Source organism: Lissotriton vulgaris, chromosome 7 (genome assembly GCF_964263255.1).
Source record: "Lissotriton vulgaris chromosome 7, aLisVul1.2, whole genome shotgun sequence".
NCBI classification, from domain to species: domain Eukaryota; kingdom Metazoa; phylum Chordata; class Amphibia; order Caudata; family Salamandridae; genus Lissotriton; species Lissotriton vulgaris.
Genome location: NC_141695.1, coordinates 292,400,704 through 292,427,053, shown reverse-complemented (window position 1 = coordinate 292,427,053; position 26,350 = coordinate 292,400,704). Strand labels below are relative to the sequence as shown.

General features: G+C 45.2%; 1 protein-coding gene across 1 annotated transcript in view; it reads left to right on the top strand.

Annotated features, from left to right (window-relative positions):
- LOC147701415 (myeloperoxidase-like) overlaps positions 1–25,817 on the top strand; it is a 333,004-nt gene extending 307,187 nt beyond the window's left edge. The window contains exons 11-13 of the mRNA XM_086930102.1: positions 14,299–14,469; positions 16,969–17,206; positions 25,497–25,817. Coding sequence (XP_086786228.1) covers positions 14,299–14,469; positions 16,969–17,206; positions 25,497–25,698 — 611 coding nt within the window. The 3' untranslated portion in view covers positions 25,699–25,817. The remainder of the gene's footprint in view (positions 1–14,298; positions 14,470–16,968; positions 17,207–25,496) is intronic.
- The last annotated feature ends 533 nt before the right edge of the window (positions 25,818–26,350 follow it).

The window sequence follows — 26,350 nt, the reverse complement described above, 5'->3', positions numbered from 1 at the left end:
GCATTTATCAATGAGACATTGGCTGCTGACAGCTCGGGCCCAGACTTAGGGCACTATTACGAAGGCGGGCGGTGCAACAGCTAAAGGGACCTCCCGCCATAGGTGCGGCGGTCCCGCTGTATGCATTAGGATGCCCCTGCCACACTGGTGGGCGCATCCTGCATTCCTAACGATGTGGCGGGCGGTGTTGTCAGCAGCACCCTCTGCAATGTCAGAAATGCATGTCATGCATTTGCATGCACAACCAGACAGGCACCGTGCGGTGCCTGCCACCTTGTGCTTGAAAATGCAGGGAGGGTACCATAGGTACCCCCAATGTGCACACCCCACCCCCCAACACCCAAGGGGCCCGCAACAGGCCCCCAAAAGCAAAGACCGCATGCCTTTCGGCCGCCATGGAATTGCTTATCTCCGCCAACATCCTAACATGGATGGCTGTGTCTTATAGACTTATCACCATATTAAACATGTTTTTCGCCCGGTCGGCGAGTCGACCAGCTGAAAAGCGGCGGACGGTCTTTACGTCCACTGCGGACCTGGTGTGGATGGCAGGCGGTTCGCATCCGCCTGGGCGGCGGTGGCTACCGCCAGGCCGGCAGGAATAAACCGCTCACCATCTTAATGCGCCCCTTAGTTTTAGCTACCCTGACTGACTATCCTATGTTTAGGTTGGATAGGGAAGGGAAAAGAGGAGGTGGTCCAGCTCTAGTGTATAAAAAAAGCTCTCTAGCACTTTCTTTGGTGTTTTCTGCTCTAAAGAGCTTGAGGCTCTACATTTTCATTTACTTTTAAGGACCATGTTACCTTCATTGGGCTGTTAATTAATCGACCACCAGGCCCAAGTTCTGTCATTATAGATTGTATTGGTCATCCTCTTGAGACTCAGGTAAATTCAGCAGATTTCCTTGTTCTGGGGATTTTATTTTCCATTTGGAAAATCTGGAAGATAGAAACTCGGCTATCTTGATTGACCATTATGAATAGCTATGGATGAAATCAGTTGGTTACTACTCTTTCCCACTCTGCTGGTCACAGGCTTGATGGCCTCTTTTCTTTCAATATTGCACTTGTCTTTTCTGAGACATTGCCGCTTGCCTGGTCTGATCATGCCTATTGTTCAATCTTAATACCATAGCCAAGCTGTCTAGGAAAAATCTATTCCCAGCGCTGTTAAAACTTGTCGACCTTGGCACACAATAGAGGCAGAATAGTTTGATCGCAAACTGTTATCCTCTTTTCCTAAGGTCTCTAGAATACTTGACCAGGATATCTCAGAATACAATTTATGGCTTACCTTAGGCATAGATCAATTGGTCCCCTGTAGATCATCCCTTACAAAGAGTCTAAACTCCTCTCAACCTTGGTTTTCACAGAATCTTAGAGACTTAAAGCAGCTCCGCAGATGCCAAGAGGGACTCAACTACAATCTCACAGAAAAAAACTCTTTATCAACAAAAAACATCAGAATATAAATCCAAGATTATTGTGGAGTAATCGGTGTAATTTTCACCAAAAATAATCTCAGCTAAGGACTCTGATAAAGAACATTTTGCCAAGATTAAAAAACTTTCCAATTTTAGCAATCAGAGAGCCGTCAGACCCTTTGTGATAATATTGCATCCTCCTTTCAGGAGAAGGTGTTGGATATATTCAACACATTCTCTAGTTCCATGGGCCCGGCCCAAGCATCATCGCTGATGGCAGATGTTCCAGCTTCAAGTAATGTCTCTTCTCAGATTCCCACAACGTTACCATCCGCTTCTAGCTCACCATCCCTCTCTTTCTTTTCTCCTTTGACAGTGGGCCAAGTTCAGGATATAATGTTCACCACCCGTTCTTGCTCTCCATTGGATTCTTTGTCCACCTGCGATGTTCCGGTTGGTCTCCACCACCATAGCTGGCTTTCCTTATCTGATATTTAATCAAATGTTTCAAATACTTTCAAAGGATACTTTCAAATAAAATGGAAGGTGGCTTCAATATTACCTGTGTTAAAAAAAATTGTATCTTAATACTTTGGTTGTGATTAATTATCGTCCCATCTCACGTTTCCTTTCCTGTTGAAGATTGTGGAAAGCTATTAACAAGGAATTGACTTTAATTTGTTAGACCATTCTCAATTTGATTTTTGTGGCTAGCAAAGCACTGAGGGCCCGATGTAGGTAATCCCAGATTACCGATTCTTAAATACCGAATCATACCGATTCGGTATTTAAGAACTGGCAATCGGGATGTAGGTACTTTTACCGATTTAATTACCGAATCGGTAAGATTCGGTAATTACCGAATTGGTATTTAGCGATGCGGTAATTGCCATTCATTCCTATGGGCCTGTAGGCCCATAGGAATGAATATCAATTACCGAATCGGTAAATACCGATTCGGTAATTGGGGGAAACATTGAAGGGTGGCAGGGTGTCACTTTGACACCCTGTTGCACCCCTCAATCGTGTATGGGTGCACATGTTCCAGACATACATGCCCTAAGGGCATGTATGTCTGTCTGCAACATGGCAGCGTTTGAAAAGCAAAAAAAATGCTTTTGCAAGGCTTTTCATTATTTACCACCAACTTCTAGTTGGTGGTAAATAACGAATTCTGAAAGCCCTGTAGCACTGATTACAGTGCTACCTACATCGCATAAGACAGATTCGGTAATTTTACTGATTACCGATTCGGTAAAATTACCGAATCTGTATTTTAGGTGGCCCTACATCTCATTTTCCAAATACCGGTCGGTAACGGCCGAAATTACCGAATTTCGGCCGTTACCGACCGGTATTTGCCTACCTACATCTGGCCCTGAGTCTGCTGTGATTACCTCTTCGGAGGAATTGAGAGCAATTCCGGACAATGGAAACCCTGCAGCGCTGATTTTACTGGATCTTTCAGCCGCTTTTGACATGGTCAATCACATGTTTTTTATTGTCTATGTCAAGTCCTTGGGCATAAGTGGCCTTGCCTTGACATTGCTGACATCTTTTCTTTCAGAGAAAGAACAATTTGTACCAATTGACGGCTTTCTTTCTAGCTCCTTCTCTCTTCACTACGGGGTACCACAAGGCTTATCTTTGAGCGGTACAGAGCTAGAATATCGAGGTAAAAATATTGTGGGTCATAAATATCAATGGAAAAAATATCGTGGACTATAATTTCGATTGTCAGGTAAGTAATATTGATTACAAAAATAGCGAAGTAGTAAATATTGTTTACCAAAATATAGTTGCTAAAAATATTGATGTATTATTATAATAATAATAAGGCCATTTCTAAAGCGCCTGGCTGCACTAAAAATAGTGTGTCCCCGCGCTAGAATACTGCTATATCTCAAGAGACAGAAGTAGGGGAGACGAAACAAGGGTCAGAGGGAGGAGAGAGAATTAGATGACTGGAAACAGATGAGTTTTAAGTTTGGCCCGAAATCTAGTTTCTGAAGGTTCCATTCGAAGATCGAGTGGTAGTTCATTCCAGTGTTTAGGGGCCAGGTATCTGAAAGAACGGCCACCCATCTTGGCTCTGCGGGTACGGGGGATTTTAAACAACATAGCTCCGGCCGACCTCAGGTTTCTGGTGGGGCAGTGAATTGTGAGGAGTTTTTGCAAATATCCTGGGCCTTTGCCCTGGGTGATGCGATGCGTAAGGCATAAGGCTTTAAATTTAATGCGTTTCTTGACCGGAAGCCAGTGAAGCTTCGCTAGAGCATTCTTCCCAGATGCTCTACGAGGCAGTTTGAGTGCCAGGCGGGCAGGAGCGTTTTGCACGCACTGCAGTTGGTGTAGGCCTTTTTTACTTAGACCTAGGAGTAGGACATTGCCGTAGTCAAGATGGGGTGTGACTAGGGCATAGACAAGTGTCTTTCTGGCGTTGATGGGGAGAAGGTCAAGGACTTTACGGAGGGTTTTTAGTGTGCTGAAGCACCTGCCCATGACTTTATTGACCTGAGACCTGAAAGAGAGATCCGAGTCGAGCATTACTCCAAGATTTCTGACAGAGTCCGCGGGAGAAGGAAAATTGCCCAGTTCCGCCGGCCACCACATGTGCGACCAGGCAGAGGGGGATTTACCAACAACTAAAAGTTCAGTTTTTTCGCCGTTCAGGCGTAGACAGTTGTTATTCATCCAGAATGCCACTGATGACAAGCATTTGGAAAAGTTAATGCCATCTTCCGTATGGTCGAGCAACAGCTTGATCATCAGTTGGGTGTCGTCAGCATAAGTGACAATATCCACCCCGAAAGCTTCAGCTATATGAGCCAGGGGTTCCATATAAAGGTTGAACAGGGTAGGGCATAAGCTGGAGCCCTGTGGAACCCCATGGCTCAGCTTCCGGGGGGAGGATTTGAAAGGGGGACAGTGCATCTGGAAAACTTCTGTTAACCAGGAAAGATTTTAACCAGGCATGGGCAGGTCCCTCCACTCCCATGTCAGAGAGGCGAGACAGCAGCGTTGTGTGCAGCACGGTGTCAAATGCTGCACTGAGGTCTAATAAAACCAACGCGGCTGTCTGTCCTTCGTCCGCCATCTGTCTGAGGCACTCAGTGGAATAGAGGACGGCTGACTCTGTCGAGTAGCCGGCTCTAAACCCCGATTGAGTAGGGTGGAGGAGGGATTCCTTTTCCAGGTATTTCATGAGTTGCCCGTTGACCACTTTTTCCACTATTTTTGCACAGAAGGGAAGAAGGGAGATGGGACAAAGATTTTGAAGTTGGGAGATGTGGACGTTAGGTTTTTTTTTCAAAGGGATAACCTGGGCTATTTTCCATGCATCAAGCACATTGCATTCTTGGAAAGAGAGAGCAACGATATGAGTGATCTGATCGATCATACTCTCCAAGACTCCCTTACAGCGATTGGGGGGGCACACGTTACAAGGGGACCCAGACTGTATGCTTTTAGCAATGTTCAGCAGTTCCTGTCTCTCAGGTACTTTAAAATGTCAGACGGGGTTTAACAGTGGAGTTATCTTTGACTACCATATGTTTGCTAGAGGAATCAGCTCCATCTGTGAAAGTGGCATATATTTTGTCGACCTTGCCAACAAAATGATCGGCTATGGAGTCGCATAGCTCGCTGGAATAGGTGTCTTGCGCTTCGAGTCTGGTCGGGACCGTTAACTCTTTATAAATGGCAAAGAGTTCTCTGGTGGGGTTATCGGCAGATTCTATTCTGCCCTTAAAGTAGTCACCTTTCGCTGCTCTTACAAGTTTGTGATATTTTTTTAGTTCTGTTCTATAGTGTGACTTACTTTCTAAATTGTAGCTTTTCCTCCATTGTCTTTCCAAATTTTTGCATTTTGCTTTAGCTCCTTTGAGTTCTTGAGAGAACCAGGGGGCAGTTTTGGTCAATCTTGCTGGAGGTTTGAGTGTCCAGGGTGCTACTGTATCTAATGCATTGGGCACCCAACTTTCATAATTGTCCCACGCCTCCTACAAGGTGTTGCTAGGGGGCGGGGATGTCTCAAGTAGGGCAAGCTTGAATGTCTCCTGCTTGAACTTTTTCCAGTCTCTACGTTTCTGGGGTAAGGGATTGTTAGTTCTGATATCAGAAGGAATACCTTCTATTTCAAATGGAATGATGAAGTGATCGGACCAAATTGTTCTGATCGGGGAGGAGACGTTGAAACCCTCCCAGTTAGCAAATATGGGGTACAAAAGATGCCCTAATTGGTGCGAGGGGGATCTGGATTGAAGGTTAAGCTCTAGAGATTTCAGTGCTTCTGCCACAGCCTGAGCCTCCCCACAATCCGTATTATTAAAGTGAAGGTTGAGGTCACCTAGGATGAGAAATTTTTTGCACCGCCGTGCTGTCTGGGTTATCAGTTCTGTGAGTTGTTCACCGAACTGTGCAGCCCCTCCAGGCAGGCGGTATATAAGTAGTCCGTTTATGATGCTTTTGGATCCTGCTTTTATTGTGAAAAAGCCGCTCTCGCTATTAGGTAGCGTAGCCTTCAGTAAGGTGCACTCTAACTCAGTTTCATAGATAAGAGCTAACCCCCCACCTCTCTGTTTCTGTCTATCTAATCTGAGTAGGCAATATCCTTGAGGAGTGGCTTCGAGAGCTTCAGGCGACGAAGCATTCTCTAGCCACGTCTCGGTTAAAAAAAGTACATCAGGAATTCTTTCCGTTAGTAGAACATAAATCTCTGTTTTATGCTTCTTCATGGATCTGCAATTTAGTAGCAACATTTTTAATTTAGGTGTCTCCATTTTTCCCTTCTTCAAAAATTGAGGAGTGTACTTACAGGTCTCACAGAAGAAAGTTAAAGAGTCAGCCTGCAAGGTGTGGTAGCAGCTATTTTTAAATTTCGGGCATAGAGATAGAAGTTTTTGTCTAGTATAATGTGTCCTATGCCTGTGAGTTTCCGTTCCCGTCATGTCCAAGGGTACAGATGAGCGAGGGGGTCCATCCCCGAGCCCCGTTCGGTCACGGACGGGCGCAGACGGGCGTGCCTTAGGCGCGCCTTCGGCACTGAAACGGCGCGCCCGCTGCGCTCGTCCGCTGTGCGTCCGGAAAATGCACATGATTTATAGGGATAGAAGACGGCTGTAGGGGGGCGTGGCCTCAGGGAAGGGGCGTGGCCTGATGTTTCGCCGGTAATTGCGGCAAGGTGATTGTTTGGTATGCTCCTGCGGCAGCGCTAAGAACCGCTGCGCGGGCTGGTCAGGAGCGTGCTAAAGCCCTGAAATTATGCCAGGAGAGGATGCCAGGTGAGTTAAAAACACAAAATCGTGACACTCAAATTTTTAAAAGTTAAGGAGTCGAGCTTCCGGCTTCCGCCTCAGGAGATAAGCATTTCTGAAGGGCGCTCGCAATCAGCGTCCTTTATGTAGTCTTGGCGGGGGCGTGGCCTCAGGAAAGGGGCGGGCCTGATGTTTCACCGGTAATGGCGGCAAGGTGATTGTTTGGTATGCTCCCGCGGCAGCGCTAAGATCCGCTGCGAAGGTTGGTCAGGAGCGTGCTAAAGCCCTGAAATTATGCCAGGAGAGGATGTCAGGTGAGTTAAAAACACAAAATCGTGACACTCAATTTTTAAAAAGTTAAGGGGTTGAGCTCCCGGCTTCCGCCTCAGGAGATAAGCGTTTCTGAAGGGCGCTCGCAATCAGCGTCCTCTATGTAGTCTCCGCGTGGGGCGTGGCCTCAGGAAAGGGGCGTGGCCTGATGTTTCGCTGGTAATGGCGGCAAGGTGATTGTTTGGTATGCTCCCGCGGCAGCACTAATATCCGCTGCGCGGGCTGGTCAGGAGCGTGCTAAAGCCCTGAAATTATGCCAGGAGAGGATGTCAGGTGAGTTAAAAACACAAAATAGTGACACTCAAATTTTTAAAAGTTAAGGGGTCGAGCTCCCGCCTTCCGCCTCAGGAGATGAGCATTTCTGAAGGGTGCTCGCAATCAGCGTCCTTTATGTAGTCTCGGCGAGGGCGTGGCCTCAGGAAAGAGGCGTGGCCTGATGTTTCACCGATAATGGCGGCAAGGTGATTGTTTGGTATGCTTCCGCGGCAGTGCTAAGATCCGCTGCGCGGGCTGGTCAGGAGCGTGCTAAAGCCCTGAAATTATGCCAGGAGAGGATGTCAGGTGAGTTAAAAACACAAAATCGTGACACTCAATTTTTTAAAAGTTAAGGGGTCGAGCTCCCGGCTTCCACCTCAGGAGATAAGTGTTTCTGAAGGGCGCTCGCAATCAGCGTCCTTTATGTAGTCTCGGTGGGGGGCGTGGCCTCAGGAAAGAAGCATGGCCTGATGTTTCGCCGGTAATGGCGGCAAGGTGATTGTTTGGTATGCTCCTGCGGCAGCGCTAAGATCCGCTGCGCGGGCTGGTCAGGAGCGTGCTAAAGCCCTGAAATTATGCCAGGAGAGGATGTCAGGTGAGTTAAAAACACAAAATCGTGACACTCAAATTTTTAAAAAGTTAAGGGGTCAAGCTCCCGGCTTCCGCCTCAGGAGATAAGCGTTATGTATTTTAGGATTTTGTATGAGAATTATTTGCATTTTTATTATATGTGTTAACATTTTAGTAGTTAATATATATTTTTTATAAATACAATTTTGAGTTTTTAGTTATGTAGCGGGTTGTGGGTTTATAGGGGAATAGGGTGGGAATTATTTAATTATATGAAATTTATTGAATTATATACATTTAATCATAATTGTATAATTGTGGTGTTATTGAGTTAAATGTGGACATTAATTAATGAATAATTGTATGCTAATTTGTTATGAAATATTCTAAATTAATTAATTATTCATTATTTTATGGTAATTGTGTAATTGATTTTAGGTGTTCGTTGTGGTGTTTATAGGTGTACATGGTGAGAAGGGTGGATAGTAATTTATTTTTTAATGATGCATTATTAATTATTTGTTAATTAATTTGTATTAATTAATTAGTATTTATTATTGTAACTGTGTAATTAATTGTAGGTGTGTGTTGTGGATGTTATATTATTAAACAATGTGTAATTAATGAATGTGTGTTACCTTTTTTAATAATAATATATTTACCTTTCAATATTATTTATGTTAATAATGGAAATTAGATTTATTAAAAATGTTGATTTTGTTTTGTTATTTGTGTGGTATCGAGCACTTTCCCTACTGTTGCACTCACTGGAGTCGGAATAGTAATTTTTACCCCTCCGCTATCCAACACTTTCCCTACTGTTGCATTCACTGGAGTGGGAATAGTACTTTTTATCCCTCCGCTATCCAACACTTTCCCTGTTTTGCACTCACTGGCGTGGGAATAGTAATTTTTACCACTCCGCTATCGAACACTTTCCCTACTGTTGCACTCACTTGAGTTGAAATAGTTATTTTTACCCCTCCCCTATCCAACACTTTCCCTACTGTTGTACTCACTGGAGTGGGAATAGTAATTTTTACCCCTCTGCTATCCAATATTTTCCCTACTATTGTAATTATTGTGTTATGAAATTAATCGTTTAATGTGTTAAATAAGTATAGGATGTTTTATTTTATTTTAGATTATTGATATATGCATATATTTTATTTGTATATAATGTAAAAAGTTTTGTTTAAGTCATATATCATTTTAAGTCGATATTTTTTACTTCGATATTTTTGATTCAATATTATTGTACTTACCTGTTTAAGTATAGGGAGTCGATATTTTTGTATTCAATATTTTTACATCGATAGTTTTGTAAACTATATTTTTTACATCCATATTTAAACATGGAACCCTTTGAGCCCTACCCTTTTTTCACTTATATGTTACTCCTTTAGCTATCTTCATTTAAAGAATAGTTGGGTTGTCAGCTATGAGGATGATAACCAGGTTTTTGTTTCCATTTCTGGAAATCAGCAGATATCAGCTGCTAATTTTCAAATAATTACTTAAAACTAAATTCCGACATAACAGAGGTTTTGCTGTCAGGCAATAAGGTTTTCTTTTGGTCTCCAAATTGGTGGCTGTCTGAGATAGGAGATGTTGCTTTACCAACAGCAAACGTGAACAATTTGGGGGTTGTCTTAGACGACCACCCGTCATTGACAAGCAGTTGAATGCAGTTACCTCCGCTGTTTTTCTTACTTTAAACGTTTTGAGAAAGATCTTATATTTTATTTCAATAGACCAGAAGAAATCAGTTGTAACAGCTCTCATCCACTCTTAAATTGAATATGGCAGTGCCTTGTATATATATATATATATATATATATATATATATATCCGTAACTCCAATCCACCTCCTGCCGCTCCGCTTTACACCGGGTGCCTCCTTAACGCGCGGTGGGGCGCGTAATATATTTCCAACACACAGTCAGTGCACTGACGAAGGCGGCAACGCCGAAACGCGTTTGCTTGTTGACTGTGTGTGTGCGCGCAGGAAATAAACTAAAAAGCGGAGACCGAGAAACTGGGCTGGAGTGTCCTTATTTGCGGAGCAGTTCACAGATGGAAACTGTGTGTTGGAAATATATATATATATATATATATATATATATATATATATATATATATATATATATAGATATAGATATATATATATATATATTATATTAATATATGTATATGTATATTAATAAGCTGCAGATCCTGTAGAATGCTGCTGCCCCGCTGCTGCTTGGAATACTGCTTGGAATACCTCAGCACCAGTCTGCCTCTACGGCATTTGTCCATCGTCACTGGAGGCTAGTACACAAGCATATCGACTTCGAGGCTTTGTGTATTACTTTCAAGGCTTTGCATGATGTGGGACTGGACTAGTTTAAAAAGAAATTCATTTGGTGTGTTCCTCCTAGACCATTGTATTCCTCAACAGCTTTCAATCTGATGGTCCCCAAAGTCAAAGGAGCCTGTTGGGACGGTAGAAGCTTTATTTATGGCACGACCAAATGTTGGAATGCATTGCCACTCGATTTGAAAATATGTCTCTCCTACAGAAAAAACCTCTAAACCTGGCTGTTTAATTTGTAAATCCTTATCTAGGCTGCCATCTTCTTTTCTTTCATTCATCTGTTGCTGGACCAGCGCCAACATGCCCATGGGCAATCGAGTGCCTAATGAAATCTATTTTCATTTCTTCTATAGGTTCACCTGCTCCTCTGGCACTCTTCCTGGTCTCTCAAAGTTTCCTTCCCTTTCGAGTTATAGTCCTCTCCTCTCCGTCTTCCTTGAATGCCTCCTATATGGGTTAGCATGAACACCTTGAGTTCACCAGGCCTTTCAGATCATTCCTGTCCTATCACTGAACCCCCGTTCTTTTCTTGGCATTCTCACTTCCTACTTTGTGCTTCACTTGACACAATTATTCCTTTTTCCATGCCCTGGAATCCAGACAATGAGTGGTTCAGCTCAGCGCTGGCAAGCTTCAAAATTAGGAGCTTCTGTGTCTTCTCTGCCTGCTCCAAAACCACAGGAAGACACAGAGAAGAGCAAGTGCTCCAATATATTCTACTAACGAACAGAGCCACCTTCATGATACAGAATGTAAATATCAGACCTCCCAGGAGACTGTCTCAACTCTGTGTTGTTGGAAGTTGGCCCCAAAACTGGATTCATTCCGTTTGAAGAATCAACGCAGTTCTGCAGTTCTGGCTTTGGAAGTGGCGATTAAATACCCTGTAACAGCAATCTGGGGTGCACAGCAAGCCACAGGTCCCCTGACTGGCTTCAAGTCGCGAAACTCCACGCTCCTCTTTGACTGACATGCCGATGAAGCATAAATCAAAATACCCTTCAGTACTCAAGGCAAGTCTGGGTCTCTCACTATCAAGGGCCAATCACAGGATCCTCCAAGTGCATAGCACAGCACCAGGGATAAGGCTCTCAGCCTTAGATCAGAGTATTCACCAATCACAACCCCATGGAGGAAGAATAGATGCCTTCTGGTCCGATGAGGATCTCAGGTGCTCACAGAGGGGCAAGGCGGCACCAATCACAGTATCGGGTAAGATGGCAAAGGTGACTGGAATCCAGTGAGGATCTCACGCTCATTTTCATACTCCCTGCCATTGGTTGTTCGCATCGTGTGGCAGGAGCCATTGGTCTGGGTTGCTGCGTTGCTCAACAACTAGGCTGCAGAAGCGACAGCGAAATACAAATGCACGTTCTCAGGTCAAAAAAGCACGAGCCTTCTAGGACCTGGCAGTAATGTAAGGAAAGCCCAAAATGCGTTAATCTAACTCACAATGTGTGACAGTCGGCAACGCTGCCACTGCTGGTCCATTGAGGTTCTCAGGCGGTCACTCAGGAGGTGAGGCAGCACCAATCACAGTGTCAGGGGAAGCAGGCCATTGTGCCTAGAATCTGACAAGGATTGTATGTGTTCACTCGTGTTCTTGGGCACGTGCATCATTTTCTTTATCATACTTTCCACGATTAACTGCACGCATCATGTGGGAAGAGGGTGGAGTGGGCTGCTAGGTTAACAAGGGACTAGGCCCAAAAACAACAGAGGAATACCAAAGCACGCTGCATATAAATAGATCTCTCTCATTAACAATTGACTAAGATAACTTTGATAGTAACACAAAAACAGGAGGAGAGGGTCAAAGGGATGGAGTTTAGAGACCTGCAAGGAAAAATATCCCCTTTTTCAATACAATTACAATACAAAATAACCGTGGGTTAGTTATTTGTAAAAACTAAGAATGTCACAGTTTACTCATGTATACATATCAATATGGATATTTGCTAGGATATCGATTTAATCCTTGCAATTTCGTAAGGACTAGTAGCATTGATATGCATCTGACTTGTCGTATTTGTTTCCCCATTTTCTTCTGTCTCACGAATACAGATAGTTCCAGTAACACTCAAACAAACAAAAACATGGGATTACTGGTTCCGTATACTTCACTTCATTTTTCCAACACTTTGTATTAGCGGCAGCTTCTATTTCCTCCTGGTCCTGATGAAAGCCAAGATACTTTTGTAGATCACATTGGCTGAAACATGTCGACCGTTTTTTTAAATTGAGCAGTTTATAGTTCATACTGCTTATTGCACTGCTTTTTTAGTCCTACCAATGAGAGCAAGTGAATAAAGCTTTTTGTTTTGCTAACACTAGGTAGTTTTAAATTGCACTCACTTTCACATTGTTCTTTTGCGCTGCGTCCTCACCCTACCAGAAACTTTCCATATGGGATTTTAGCATCCATAGTAACGTTGTGCTATTCCAAAAAAACATCTCTGAGCTCCTGCCTCACAGTGGGGAAGTTGTAGCCCTCAGTGGAACTAGGTCTTCCCACTGGGGGGAGAAACCATATGATGAAGCATGCCACCATAAGTGGGTGAGGGTTTTCGTCCTGAAAGGGATCTCTCCCCTGAGGAGATCTGATGAGACATATACATGACATCTCTTAGCTTGCTATCATATGTACTTAGCCCCAAGGTTATTTTGTGTTATAATAAGATAACTTTGACACACCAAATGCTCCCTCACCTGAATTATTTTAGAAAGCACTAACCAGTCAGGTCCTTATCAATGAGACTTCTCAGTTAAGTAAAAGAGTAGTGCCCTGAAAACTCCCTGATAAAACTCCCTGAGATTCCCCTAATCATATTACAGACACAAAATGTGCACCCCACATCTCCACTATAGTAGCCCATAGATTTTCCAGATCAAAGCTTTGCAGAGGGTGCTATGGTTGTAGCAGAGGCTTCAGAGGCAGTAGCTGTTTTGTCTCTGCACTGTACATGGCACATAAATGTCACTTGTTCATTCTTGTATTTGTGTGATACCATTTTAGGACAAATAAGATATATGGGCTGGATCAAAAAGGGCACATCACATAAAACATGACTTTCAAACAGCCTGGGAACTGGAATGATCAGTACTAAATGGACTATAATATATAATGTATTTTATGCAATTACTTTGGTAACACTTGTCTGACTTGAAATGACAATAAAGTAGATGTTGTATTGATGTTATTGAATCAGTTTGGTTGCCATGATTATCCCAGATCAAGATTATCCCACGTGGGTCCAAACAGGACAGATATGATTCATATTTTAAGATATCCACCTCAGATAAAATGGTATTCAATGACTACAAGTAGAACTCATTTGCATAATTAGTGTTCAGTCTGAATATCTCTCATGGACCTGCCCTGCTATGCTTATGTTTAACACTCTTATCTTAGACATATTTAATAGTAGGACTTAAATGGGAGAAAAAATGCAGTCTAATTCAGGGATACAGTATTTGCCATGTTGCCATTTTTAGTTGCTTCTTTTTTGACATGGTATTCAATTGTTAATAGTAAGTAAAATTCAATTTATGTAAATTTACATTTGTATTACTTCTGTTGTAGTTTTGCTCGTTTGAATCGCAATAATTATTTTCTCTGTATAAAATAGTGGGTGAAATGCACGGCCAGGCGAACCAAACACTTATAGTTAGAAAAATACAGAAGCGGGCATTGTGTTCACAAGCTATGATCACAAAATTCTAAAAAGTAAATGAATGCACACATTGGCCCCACCAAAAGAGCTTGAGTAAATCTTCGTTGCTCACAGTACAGAGAGTATCAATCAACCACTGTCCACGTCCCAAAATACTCATTAAGAAATACAGAATTTTTATTTTATTATAGAAATTCAATCCTGCAAAGTGAAAGCAATGGCCTAGTTCCTTAGCTGTGTTTTGAAGTTCAATAATACTTTGTCTTTGCAGGAAGTGCTGACCCTCTGCTCATTGTCTGTTGTCTTTGCAGGAAGTATTAACCCTCTGCTCATTGTCTGTTGTCTTTGCAAGAGGTATTGACCTTCTGCTCATTGTCTGTTGTCTTTGCAAGAGGTATTAACCCTCTGCTCATTGTCTATTGTCTTTGCAGGCGGTGTTGACCCTCTGCTCCGTGGCCTGTTGGCAAACGAGGCAAAGCTGAATATGCAGGACAAGATTGTCAGTAACGAGTTGCGGGAGAGGCTGTTTGAAAGACCCCCAAAGCCAGGACTTGACTTGGCTTCTTTCAACATGCAACGGGGGAGAGATCACGGGCTTAGTGGTAATAAAATATTCAGTTTTCCAATAAGAAAACAATACAAAAAAAGTATTAAACTACAAACCCAATTGTTGTGTATAGAAACGTCACACACAAACAGTCATTAACATACCGTGCCAATCAAAAGGATCAATGGTCTAATTAAAAAATATTGTTTCTCTACGTCACAGTTTTCTTTAAAGCTATTTTTAGTGGAGCTGTGTAAGGATTTAGAAAACATGAATGTCACTTTCGAACGTGTTTTTGTCATTAATTTTCAAGCATGCGGGAAAAGAAGAAACTTCTTCGTAGTGGGGTTGAGTGGGGTGGATTGGGGTAGACTGAAGTGGAGTCAGGCAGAGTGGGGTAGATTGGAGTGGAGTGGGGTAGATTGGAGTGGAGTGGATTAGATAGGAGTGGAGTGTGGGTAGATTGGGGTAGGTTGGAGTGGAGAAGGGTAGCCTGAGGAGAAATGGAGTGGGGTAGATTGGGATAGATTGGAGTAGAGTGGGGTAGATTGTAGTAGAGTGAAGTGGGGTAGATTGGAGTGGGGTTGGAAAGATTGGAGCAGAGTGTGGTAGATCGGGGTAGATTGGAGTGGGATACATTTTGGTAGGTTGGTGTGGGATAGATTGGAGTGGAATGGAGTGTTGGGTTCGAGTGGTGGAATGGAGTGGAGTAGATTGGAGTGGAGTGGGAAAGATTGCAGTGGAGTGGGGTACATTGGGGGTGGAGTGGAATGGGGTAGATTGAGTGGAGTGGGGTAGATCACTTCGGAATTACCAAAAAATGTGCTTCATTTGTACCTTGTAAATTCTAATATATCCTAAATAATCAGCACGTTTCATTTACAGGCATTTAAATGTGTTGTGGGCTAGAAAAAAGCCTTTTCTTTCAGAACAAGATTGTCACATTCTTTCACTTTGAAGTCAGAGAAAGAAAAGCAAACACCAAGCTCTCTCTATAGACAGAGCTTTACATTTGACCTAGGTCTTGGAGTGCACAGCAAATGTGACACTATAAGAAATAGATTTATAGGCATGTTTACAGAAAGCAAGTTCATGAAAGAATACAGTAAACAGGGTTTGCATCACGAGGGGAGGGGAGGCGAATTCAAGCTGGACAGACTAAATCCAAATAAGTCAGCAAATAAAATACAAGCAAATATGAGTTACAACCCAAAAAAGCCAATGGTCAGCAAGGGGCAGAATGCATTCCCAGGGAAGCTTTCAGAATGCCCATAATAAGTTGTTAGCAAACCATACTGCTGCGTTGTATGGTAGGCTTTGACCTAAAACATGATTGCTTGGAGAATCCACATCAGGCTTTCATTTCCGCTTATAAACTGACAAGTGACGTCTGACAGATCTACAAGGTACATCCCCAGAAGGAACTCTTGCATTGGATGTGTGTTCTGCACTGTAGCACACATGCAGTGCGTTGTTATAATGCATTGCTTTTTGAAAAACAAACGCATTTGTTCTACTTTCCCCCGCTTCAACTCTGTGTAATTTAGTCGTCCAGGCTTTGCTTTAAAAATTGCAGGTGCTTCCACTCACCCGATCCGTTAACACCCACTTGACACAAAGCACAAAGCAGAGCAAAGCGGATTTTGTGGTAATAAAAGGGCATCTTTACAGCACAAAACACTGTTTAAACTGGGCAGTAAGTACCATGCTTACTTTACACCAGTGCAAATGCTTAGTAAATCTGGGCCTCAATGTTTTCACTTTTTAGGATCTTGTGCTAAGCCACAAAGCACCAATGAAGAGCCCGCCAATAAGCCAGCCAAGTGAGAAACAAAATGTTCTATCTGAGTCCAAGTTCAAAAGTAAGACAATCCAGAATTGAACCGAAAAGAATAATAATAATATTATTATTATTTCTAACACCGTGATTAATATTTGAGTTGAACAGACTGCCCCGGTAAATTCCTCAGTTCCACGTTGACATATATACTGAGTCTGGTAAATGACCGCATTCCCAGTTTTAACCCTGGGAATTAGGCATAAAATGCAGATGTGGTATTTAATGCACCAAATTCTAGCCGTGTGGCCTATTCTCTGGATAGTTTCCACAATACATTGTGTCAAGTTTGACCTGTCAACATTTTTCAGGGGAAAAATGAACAGGCACTGGAATTATCACATCCATACATTTGTAATTATTTCATGCTCAATCCCTGTGCAAATTCCTCTTGGTTCAAAGGACAGAATTTACTTGCAAGCCCACAGTCGAGATCTAGGTCTACAATCAAAAAGAACAAAAAAAATTAGCTCCTTAGATACTAGCATTGAGGCACGCTCTGCATCGCTTTACAAAACATAAGATAATCTTTTGAAAAATATTTCCTCAGATGGGAGAGCATATAGAGAACATGTGGCGGTACTGAACCAATGACATAACCTTCCTGTTAAGGAATTATCTTGTTTCGAAGGAGGATGCGCATGTCCAAATTCTTTAACTGGTTAAGATCCTTGTGCTTCTGTCTTGATATCCATGACTTCTCCTTCTTTGTTTCAGGATATAACTCTTGGAGAAGGTTCTGCAATCTCCCAGCACCTAGAAACCTGGGGGAGCTGACCGATGTCCTAAAAAACTCAATTCTTGCCAGAAAACTTCTTGAAGTGTACAAGACACCTGAAAATATTGATATTTGGCTTGGAGGAGTGGCAGAGCCCTTTGTCAAGAATGGAAGAGTTGGACCCCTCTTAGCCTGCATTTTGGGAAGACAGTTTAAGAAAATCCGCAATGGGGACAGGTAATGATAAATATGAAACCCTAAGGTATCCCAGACTTTATCTCAAACCCATTAGGTTTTTAATTATTATACAATTGCCATTGTTTACTAGATATAAATGTGAGGTCAATCACTGGAAATAGGCTTAAATATGTCCTTTATTCAATGTTCTAGGAGCACTTCACCTGGCAAAATTCCATTCTGCTTCGAGTGCTGCACTTCCTTGCTCTGCTCCTGAATATACATGTATGGTGTATCATTAATATTAGCCAAATGTACCGCTTCCATGCAATTCCTGAAGCTGCCTCTTCTCCCCCCTCAGTAGTACACCTCTGCCAAAAGGCTACCGTAAAGTTAACTTTTTAACGTTAACTTTGAAGAGAGGGCACACATTGTGTAAATATTTCTGCCTCAAGTATTTGTTAGCAATAGTTATCATTACATCACTAACAGCCTTATTAGGACTTTGGCAGTGCGGGGCAGGGCCGCCACGCTGCCGCCCTGCTCCCACACCGCCAAAGCCAAAATAGACCGCCTGTCAGATTACATCTGATTAAGTCACTGGCAGGCAGTTCTATTGCATTCCCACAGCAGTGCCTTTCATACAGGCACCCCAATAGGAATGTCAAAGCATGTTCCTGTACGGACCAAAATGCACAATGCTGTGCATTTCCTTCCGTGCAGGAACATGAGGGGGCATGCAGACATGGGGGTGCATACACCCATGGCGCAGAGGCACCAGGGGGTCGCACCACCATGAAAAGTGTGGCAGTGAGGCAGCTAGTAATATAACTGCTGGGACCGCAACAACCCTGCCAGCACTAGCTATTGTCCCAGGGTGGCCCGACTGCCATGGGCATAATAGCGCAGTCGCAAGACCGCCGTCTCTGCGAGTCTGGCGGTCTGTGGACCTCCAGAATCGTAATAAGCTGCTTAGACTACTGGTCTAGAGTATAATCCTTCATTACGAGGCTGCAGAGTAGTATTCCTACATTGTTCTGGCATCCACAATTCCAGGGTGCGAGAACACCAGGCTGGCTGTATCAGGTGTGGATATCTACCTTATAAAGCCAAAGCCTGCACAGATTGAAGTTTAATAAACAGCCCAGCCCCCACCCGACCACATGCAACAACAGTGGGTGTGCATTCAGCGCCACAGCCACTGGTGAAACATTAACCCCTGCAGCCCCTAGGGAAGGGGGACGGGGACTAAACTCCAGTGGGATCCCTCCAGCACTGTGCATGGGCAGCAGCCACTGGCCTGAGAGCTCCTGCCTGGGTCTGTAGTGTGGGAGGCCCTCACCATGTACTTTGCAGGGACGGCCCCTCAAGTTTCTTTACACCACTGACTGCAGCTAGTATTTCGAAAGCCTGTCTGGTCCACTGACGCCATCTGCAGGCATTTTCTCACCCTCCGGCAGGGGCGGCCTTAGGCATGTGCAAGCTGTGCACCTGCACAGGGCCGTCAAACCCCAGGGGCCGCCACGCCAATATATATCCTCAATATAATAATCCTCTGAGGATGGATACATATTTACGTGGCGGTCCCTGGCAGGGATTTTGCGGCCTCCGACTCTGTTCCACTTCCAAAAACCCTGACTCCGCCCTCTTCACTGGCCTCTGCGCCTGCATTCCTCCGGGGGCCCCCTACCTACTCTACCTGCCCAGGGCCGCCATGAGCCTAGAGCCGCCCCTGCCTCCGGAGCCTATACTTCTCATTTAACACCTACTCATTGTAAGTGATAAATCATAGTAGAAAAGAACCCACTATTAGGCTATTGACGATCCGCATAAGTAAAAGTCACTGGTAAGATAGACTCTGCATTATAATGCCTATTCCAGGCCTCACAATTCATAGCACCGGGGGTTTATTGTTGGAGTTACAAACCGAAAGAAACAATAACTGAAAAAGCCAATAGGTCTTAGTCTCATGTACTAAATGCAAATGTGCAGGCAACGTTGCACACTTAGTTAACACATATCAATATTCATGAGCAGAGAGGTCGCAAACATATAGGAGGGATACATCCATGCAGAAATCCGAGACACACAAGAAACATGCACACTTCAGACACATACATCCTACAGACACACGCAGCCAACACTCCAGGTGCAAATGTTCACACATAATACGACTAGAGTCAGAAAATCTATCTTTTTGGTATTTTATTTGGAAATTGGAAAAACACATGCACATGAACATTCTGTGGAAAAGTGTGTATCGTTTTCTCTGCAATATTTTATGTTTCTTGGACTGCACACAGAGAGCCGGGCTAATTATGGTCATGAATGGAAAACAGTACAAACACGGTTTAGAAATAGAATCGTTTTGTCTGTCTGTAGCTGTGGCCAGAAAGAACACCACAAATATCCCTACACCCCTTCCTAGGTTCTTTTTAGCTGGACACTGAATGTGGAAAAGCCTCCACCATGGCCACGGCTCTGGGCAGAAGAAGCGGTTCCAGGTGCACTTTGATAGGCCTAACTCCTGCCAGTAGTGGCTCCTTCGCTATGGCAGAGGAGCGTTACCCCACTGCTTTTAAGCAGTGCAAATAAAGGAAACATAAAATGCTAATAACTTTAAGTTATTATCATTTTTTTAGGTCTCGCCTGTCGATGCGCATGCGCATCGAGCAAGGCGAGAGTATTGGGACTTATCCGCTCTTTATCCACACTGCAAGGAATCGTGGCGATTCCTTGCAGTGCCCGTGACTTTTAAGCTCAATGCGCATGCGCATTGAGCTTAAAAGCGCGTGCACGTCCGTCTTTGTTTACCCGCTCCGCCCCCTCCCCTTCCCGCCGTGTCGCATTTCTCCTCCCACCTCCCCTCTCTTCCCTCCGGCTTGTTTCTTTATTTGACCCGCTCCGCCCCCTCCCCTTCCCGCCGTGTCGCATTTCTCCTCCCCCCTCCCCTCTCTTCCCTCCGGCTTCTTTTTTGTTTATTTTACCCGCCGTGTCGCCGTGTCTCCGATCCTTTCGCTTGTTTAGTTTTCTGTTACAACTTGTAAGCGAGTATCTCGTCGTCTTATGCTTCGTGCAGTGGTTTCCAATCCTAGCCCAGGCCTCTGGTGGCAGGATGCGCGCTCAGCATTGCCTGCACCGCACACTTATGCCCTCCCTTCTCCATCTGTCACACACCGTCTCCCCGTTAGCCCCTCCCTGTCCTGTAATTCCGTGCAGTTCCTGCATCCGCAGTGCTGCGCTCCCTCGGAACTGGCTCGTGGCTACAGAGCGCATTGCCGCGGCGGGTCGCGCTGCGCGTGGACATGCAGTGCGCGAACAGGCAGCGCGCACTGTTTATTTCAAGCCCTGTCTAATGAATATTTTATTAAGGAATAAATGTTATGCGAGTCCCGCACCCAAGTGGCTTTCCCTGAGGGGCCGATCCATTGATCATCAAGCATCTTAATGAAACCGAAATGTTTAACCCCTGCCGCGCCCCCGCCGGTTCTGTAGAGTTTGAGACCTGCGGGCACCTTCTCCCCCTTTTACTGCTTTTATTTGACTTTATCCCATCAATCAACGTCCCTCTTTTATATTGTTTAAGGCATTACATTAGCGCCACTGTGTACACACTCATCAAATATTGCATTCCTCAAACCTGTTCTTGGCGCTTTAAAGAACTGTGCCCTGAAGTGCATTTCCCTGCCAGTGTTTTGATGTATTTCATGTGTTTTCCGTTTTAAGAACGCGCATTATATGTGTACCAAGTAGGTTAACTATCACGGCCTTTCCGTCTCCCCATATCCAAACTGCATAGAAACGGAGCAGTAATCGCAGTGTATCGCTTAACAAATCACCAAAAAGTACAGCGTTACCTAACTACGCTCTGATTCGCTACAACACTAGAGTGCCCCACACAGCCTTAGATAAATACTCACCCTCAACCCCTCACCCTCACTCACCCTCACCCTCACTCACCCTCAACCCCTCACCCTCAACCCCTCACCCTCACTCACCCTCACCCTCACTCACCCTCACCCTCACTCACCCTCAACCCCTCACCCTCACTCACCCTCAACCCCTCACCCTCACTCACCCTCACCCACCCTCACCCTCACCCTCACTCACCCTCAACCCCTCACCCTCACTCACCCTCAACCCCTCACCCTCACTCACCCTCAACCCCTCACCCTCAACCCCTCACTCGCCCTCACTCTCACTCACCCTCAACCCCTCACCCTCACCCTCACTCACCCTCACTCACCCTCACTCACCCTCAACCCCTCACCCTCACTCACCCTCACCCTCACTCACCCTCAACCCCTCACCCTCACTCACCCTCAACCCCTCACCCTCACTCACCCTCAACCCCTCACCCTCAACCCCTCACCCTCACTCACCCTCACTCACCCTCAACCCCTCACCCTCACTCACCCTCACTCACCCTCACCCTCACTCACCCTCAACCCCTCACCCTCACTCACCCTCAACCCCTCACCCTCACTCACCCTCACCCACCCTCACCCTCAACCCCTCACCCTCACTCACCCTCAACCCCTCACCCTCACCCTCACTCACCCTCAACCCCTAACCCTCAACCCCTCACTCACCCTCACTCTCACTCACCCTCACCCTCACTCACCCTCACCCTCACTCACCCTCACTCACCCTCACCCTCACTCACCCTCAACCCCTCACCCTCACTCACCCTCACCCTCACCCTCACTCACCCTCAACCCCTCACCCTCACTCACCCTCAACCCCTCACCCTCACCCTCACTCACCTCACCCTCACTCACCCTCAACCCCTCACCCTCAACCCCTCACCCTCACTCACCCTCACCCTCACTCACCCTCAACACCCTCAACCCCTCACCCTCACTCACCCTCAAACCACCCACCCTCACCCACCCTCCACCCTCACCCTCACTCACCCTCAACCCCCCCCTCACCTCACTCACCCTCACTCACCCTCAACCCCTCACCCTCAACCCCTCACTCACCCTCACTCTCACTCACCCTCAACCCCTCACCCTCACTCACCCTCACTCACCCTCACTCACCCTCAACCCCTCACCCTCACTCACCCTCACCCTCACTCACCCTCAACCCCTCACCCTCACTCACACTCACTCACCCTCACCCTCACTCACCCTCACCCTCACTCACCCTCAACCCCTCACCCTCACTCACCCTCAACCCCTCACCCTCAACCCCTCACTCACCCTCACTCTCACTCATCCTCACTCACCCTCAACCCCTCACCCTCACTCACCCTCAACCCCTCACCCACCCTCAACCCCTCACCCTCACTCACCCTCAACCCCTCACCCTCACTCACCCTCACTCACCCTCAACCCCTCACCCTCACTCACCCTCACTCACCCTCAACCCCTCACCCTCACCCTCACTCACCCTCAACCCCTCACCCTCACTCACCCTCAACCCCTCACCCTCACCCTCACTCACCCTCAACCCCTCACCCTCAACCCCTCACTCACCCTCACTCACCCTCACCCTCACTCACCCTCAACCCCTCACCCTCACTCATCCTCACCCTCACCCTCACTCACCCTCAACCCCTCACCCTCACTCACCCTCAACCCCTCACCCTCAACCCCTCACTCACCCTCACTCTCACTCACCCTCAACCCCTCACCCTCACTCACCCTCACTCACCCTCACTCACCCTCAACCCCTCACCCTCACTCACCCTCACCCTCACTCACCCTCAACCCCTCACCCTCACTCACCCTCAACCACTCACCCTCACTCACCCTCAACCCCTCACCCTCACTCACCCTCAACCCCTCACCCTCAACCCCTCACCCTCACCCTCACTCGCCCTCAACCCCTCACCCTCACTCACCCTCACCCTCACTCACCCTCACCCTCACTCACCCTCACCCTCACTCACCCTCAACCCCTCACCCTCACTCACCCTCAACCCCTCACCCTCACTCACCCTCACCCACCCTCACCCTCAACCCCTCACCCTCACTCACCCTCAACCCCTCACCCTCACCCTCACTCACCCTCAACCCCTCACCCTCAACCCCTCACTCACCCTCACCCTCACTCACCCTCACTCACCCTCACCCTCACCCTCACTCACCCTCAACCCCTCACCCTCACTCACCCTCACCCTCACCCTCACTCACCCTCAACCCCTCACCCTCACCCTCACTCACCCTCAACCCCTCACCCCCTCACCCTCACCCCCTCACCCTCAACCCCTCACCCTCACTCACCCTCACTCACCCTCACTCACCCTCAACCCCTCACTCACCCTCACCCACCCTCACCCTCAACCCCTCACCCTCACTCAGCACAACCACAGCATCTTCACTAAATATATTTAATACACTTTAAGCAATATAAAATAAAATCCATTTTATTTACGTATTAATTATTGTTTTTTAAAGCCATTGATTTTTTTTATATCAATACATATAAGTCACATATAAGTCCCGTTAATACAAAACATGTTGCTTTACAATGCTAGAGGTGTCACATTTAGAAAAATTATAACTATTGGCTTTGTAAAGAAGAAAGCTATTAATTTAGCTATTTAGAAAAAACAACACATAAATAAAAAACAAAAAAATAATTAACACCTATAGCTCAAACTTTCCTACTGCGAGACCTATTGCATTTCCAATGCTTGTTGTTTCTGCGCTGCTTTCTGTGTCTCCTTTGTTACTCGGAACCCAACGGACACACAATTAGGCTGTCTCTCGCCGAGATTTATTCTCATCAAACCGATCACTAAGAGGATCGGATCAAAGGAATTCTTAACCCTCCCGGACCCCTCGCGACAGCACCAACCCCTGCATGTCCTGACGAAGAAACTACTCCAGATCCCGCCCCGCCTCATCAGTGGGTCCCTAAGCTCAAATTACCGATCGAGAGCATGGCCTGTCTTATGCTAGATGCCCATCGACCTTTGAATCGTCCTTACAGCCCCGCTCTCAGCACTGCCCTCGACCTAGTCCTGATGAAGATCCTGATTTAATTCGATTGAAACGCCGTCGACCATCCAGCGCAAATATAGGCGCAACACACGAAGCGGCTCAGGATATTGAACATACTAAATATGCACTTTTAAAGCCACTTGGAACCGCCGTGTACCAAATGTTTCACTGTATACATATGCACCAGTCACCTTGCGCCACCCACGCTGTTTCACATTGTCACATGCGTCGCTACCTTGGTTTTCACTGATACACCTAGAGCACCACGTACAATTTGGGTTGTTCTTCATTTCTGTCAATTGTATACTGCAGTGCTGCAATAACTGCAAATTATTCCTTTTATTTTACGTTTTCCCTTGAACATTTGTGTAAATGATGCCTTGAGCACATGCCATAATCATACAGAGTCTCCTTGCCTCCTTTTGGATAATGTTGTCAGCATATCCTTGCTAACTGCCTTTAAATAATACCAGTTGGGATGGATGTACCATGTTACAACGCATACCATTACAACTACCTACCATTACAACGCGACCATTACAACGCATACCATTACAGCGCATAGCGCTTTGAGGTGCTGGATAGTGGTAAGTATAATTTACTATTCTAACTCCAGTCCCCGTGGACACTAGGGAAGGTGTTGGATAGTAAATTAAACTTATTCCCTATCTTAGAGCGCCCCCCAGCGCAATGCGTTGTAATGGTATGCGTTGTAAAAGTCGCGTTGTAATGGTAGTGCGTTGTAACAAATGCGTTGTAACAGGTGTATACCGTTGGGGATATTATATTTCTTTGCTTTGTAGGCAGGCGGCGGCTGCTCTTCTCTCGGAACAGGGCAGGGGAGGAGTGGCTTGCCCACTCTTAAGTGCGCATGACTGGTTGCCCGGTTCTCTCGGGCTGGCCAAACAGTCAAGGGCATTTTGCCAGTTCTCCACGCAGGCTGCATTACAGCCTGCATGGAAAACATGCCCAGGCCCAATTCCCTGGCTTATCATCGAACCACAATGCTCAGACCAATCACAACACTGCATTGCAGCGTTGTGATTGGTCAGGGGAGCCTAGCTGTGCAGCCCTTGTGGTCACTCAGAGGTCATAGACCAGGGATTCATGTAACAAAAACATGAGATGGGCATCTGGGATTTCTTACAATCTGGATGTAATCAAAAACGGTGGCCGTGGGTTTTTTCGTGGGTTTAATCTTCCAATAGACAAATAGGAAAATCAGAATGTTGAAATAAGAATTTTCTTTTATTTTTAAACTGGACAAAAAATGGAAACATCATTTAACTAGAATTCTGGAATGTATTCTGAAGGTCATTTGACAGTCATTGAGATGAATTATTTACTTTTTGAAAAGAGGATTAATGCTTGCATTTTTTGTTTATGTCCTCCAGATTTTGGTGGCAGAAACCTGGTGTATTCAACCACAGGCAACGCACTGCTTTGGGGCAGGCCTCTCTTTCTCAAATTATCTGTGCTAACACCGGGATCAAGCAAGTGCCAAAGGATGTTTTCAGGGCCAACGAGTTCCCCAAAGACTTCATAAGATGCGACAGAATAAGCCAATTGGACCTGTCAGCATGGAGAGAAGGCTAACGTAAAAAGTTGGATAGAGCCATTGGTCTTTTCCAAACTGGAATGATCTTTCTTCTCTTGTTTTACAATAACTTTGATTTTTTTTTTCTTTAAAGACGTAGGAGGATTCACAGTGAAATTGCAGGATAATGTTTTCCAAATTATTTTTTTCTTTCTTGTCATGACTGTTTAAGGGTCACTCTTTACTATGAGCACTATGAAAGTGAACAACTGTAACGAATCTATGGTGTGTAAAGCTTGTTGCAGCAGTGTGGGCTTCATATTTGACTGACTGTTTCATTAGTATTTATTACATGCAACAGTATAAATTGTCACAACTTAGGAAAAGCTATTATCCAGTTCTTGAAGCCACCATGCCTACAATCTATTCTTGTTTTTGTTTTTTAAGTGAAGAATGGATACGTAAATGTTAACCTAAAGATGAAGAGGCATTTAGCTATAAGGGATGCATGTAACATAATGAAAATAAATGTTTTTTTTTGTAAGACAGCTTTGTTTTGACACATTGAGTAGGGCTCTACAGTCAAAACTGAGTGCATTTTGACTTGTATAATACAAATTGTTTCCACATAGTGCTTATTACCTCGATTCTTTAGTATCTGACAGATAGGTATGTTATTATTTGTCATTGGAACTCTCTTAAGTCAGAGGT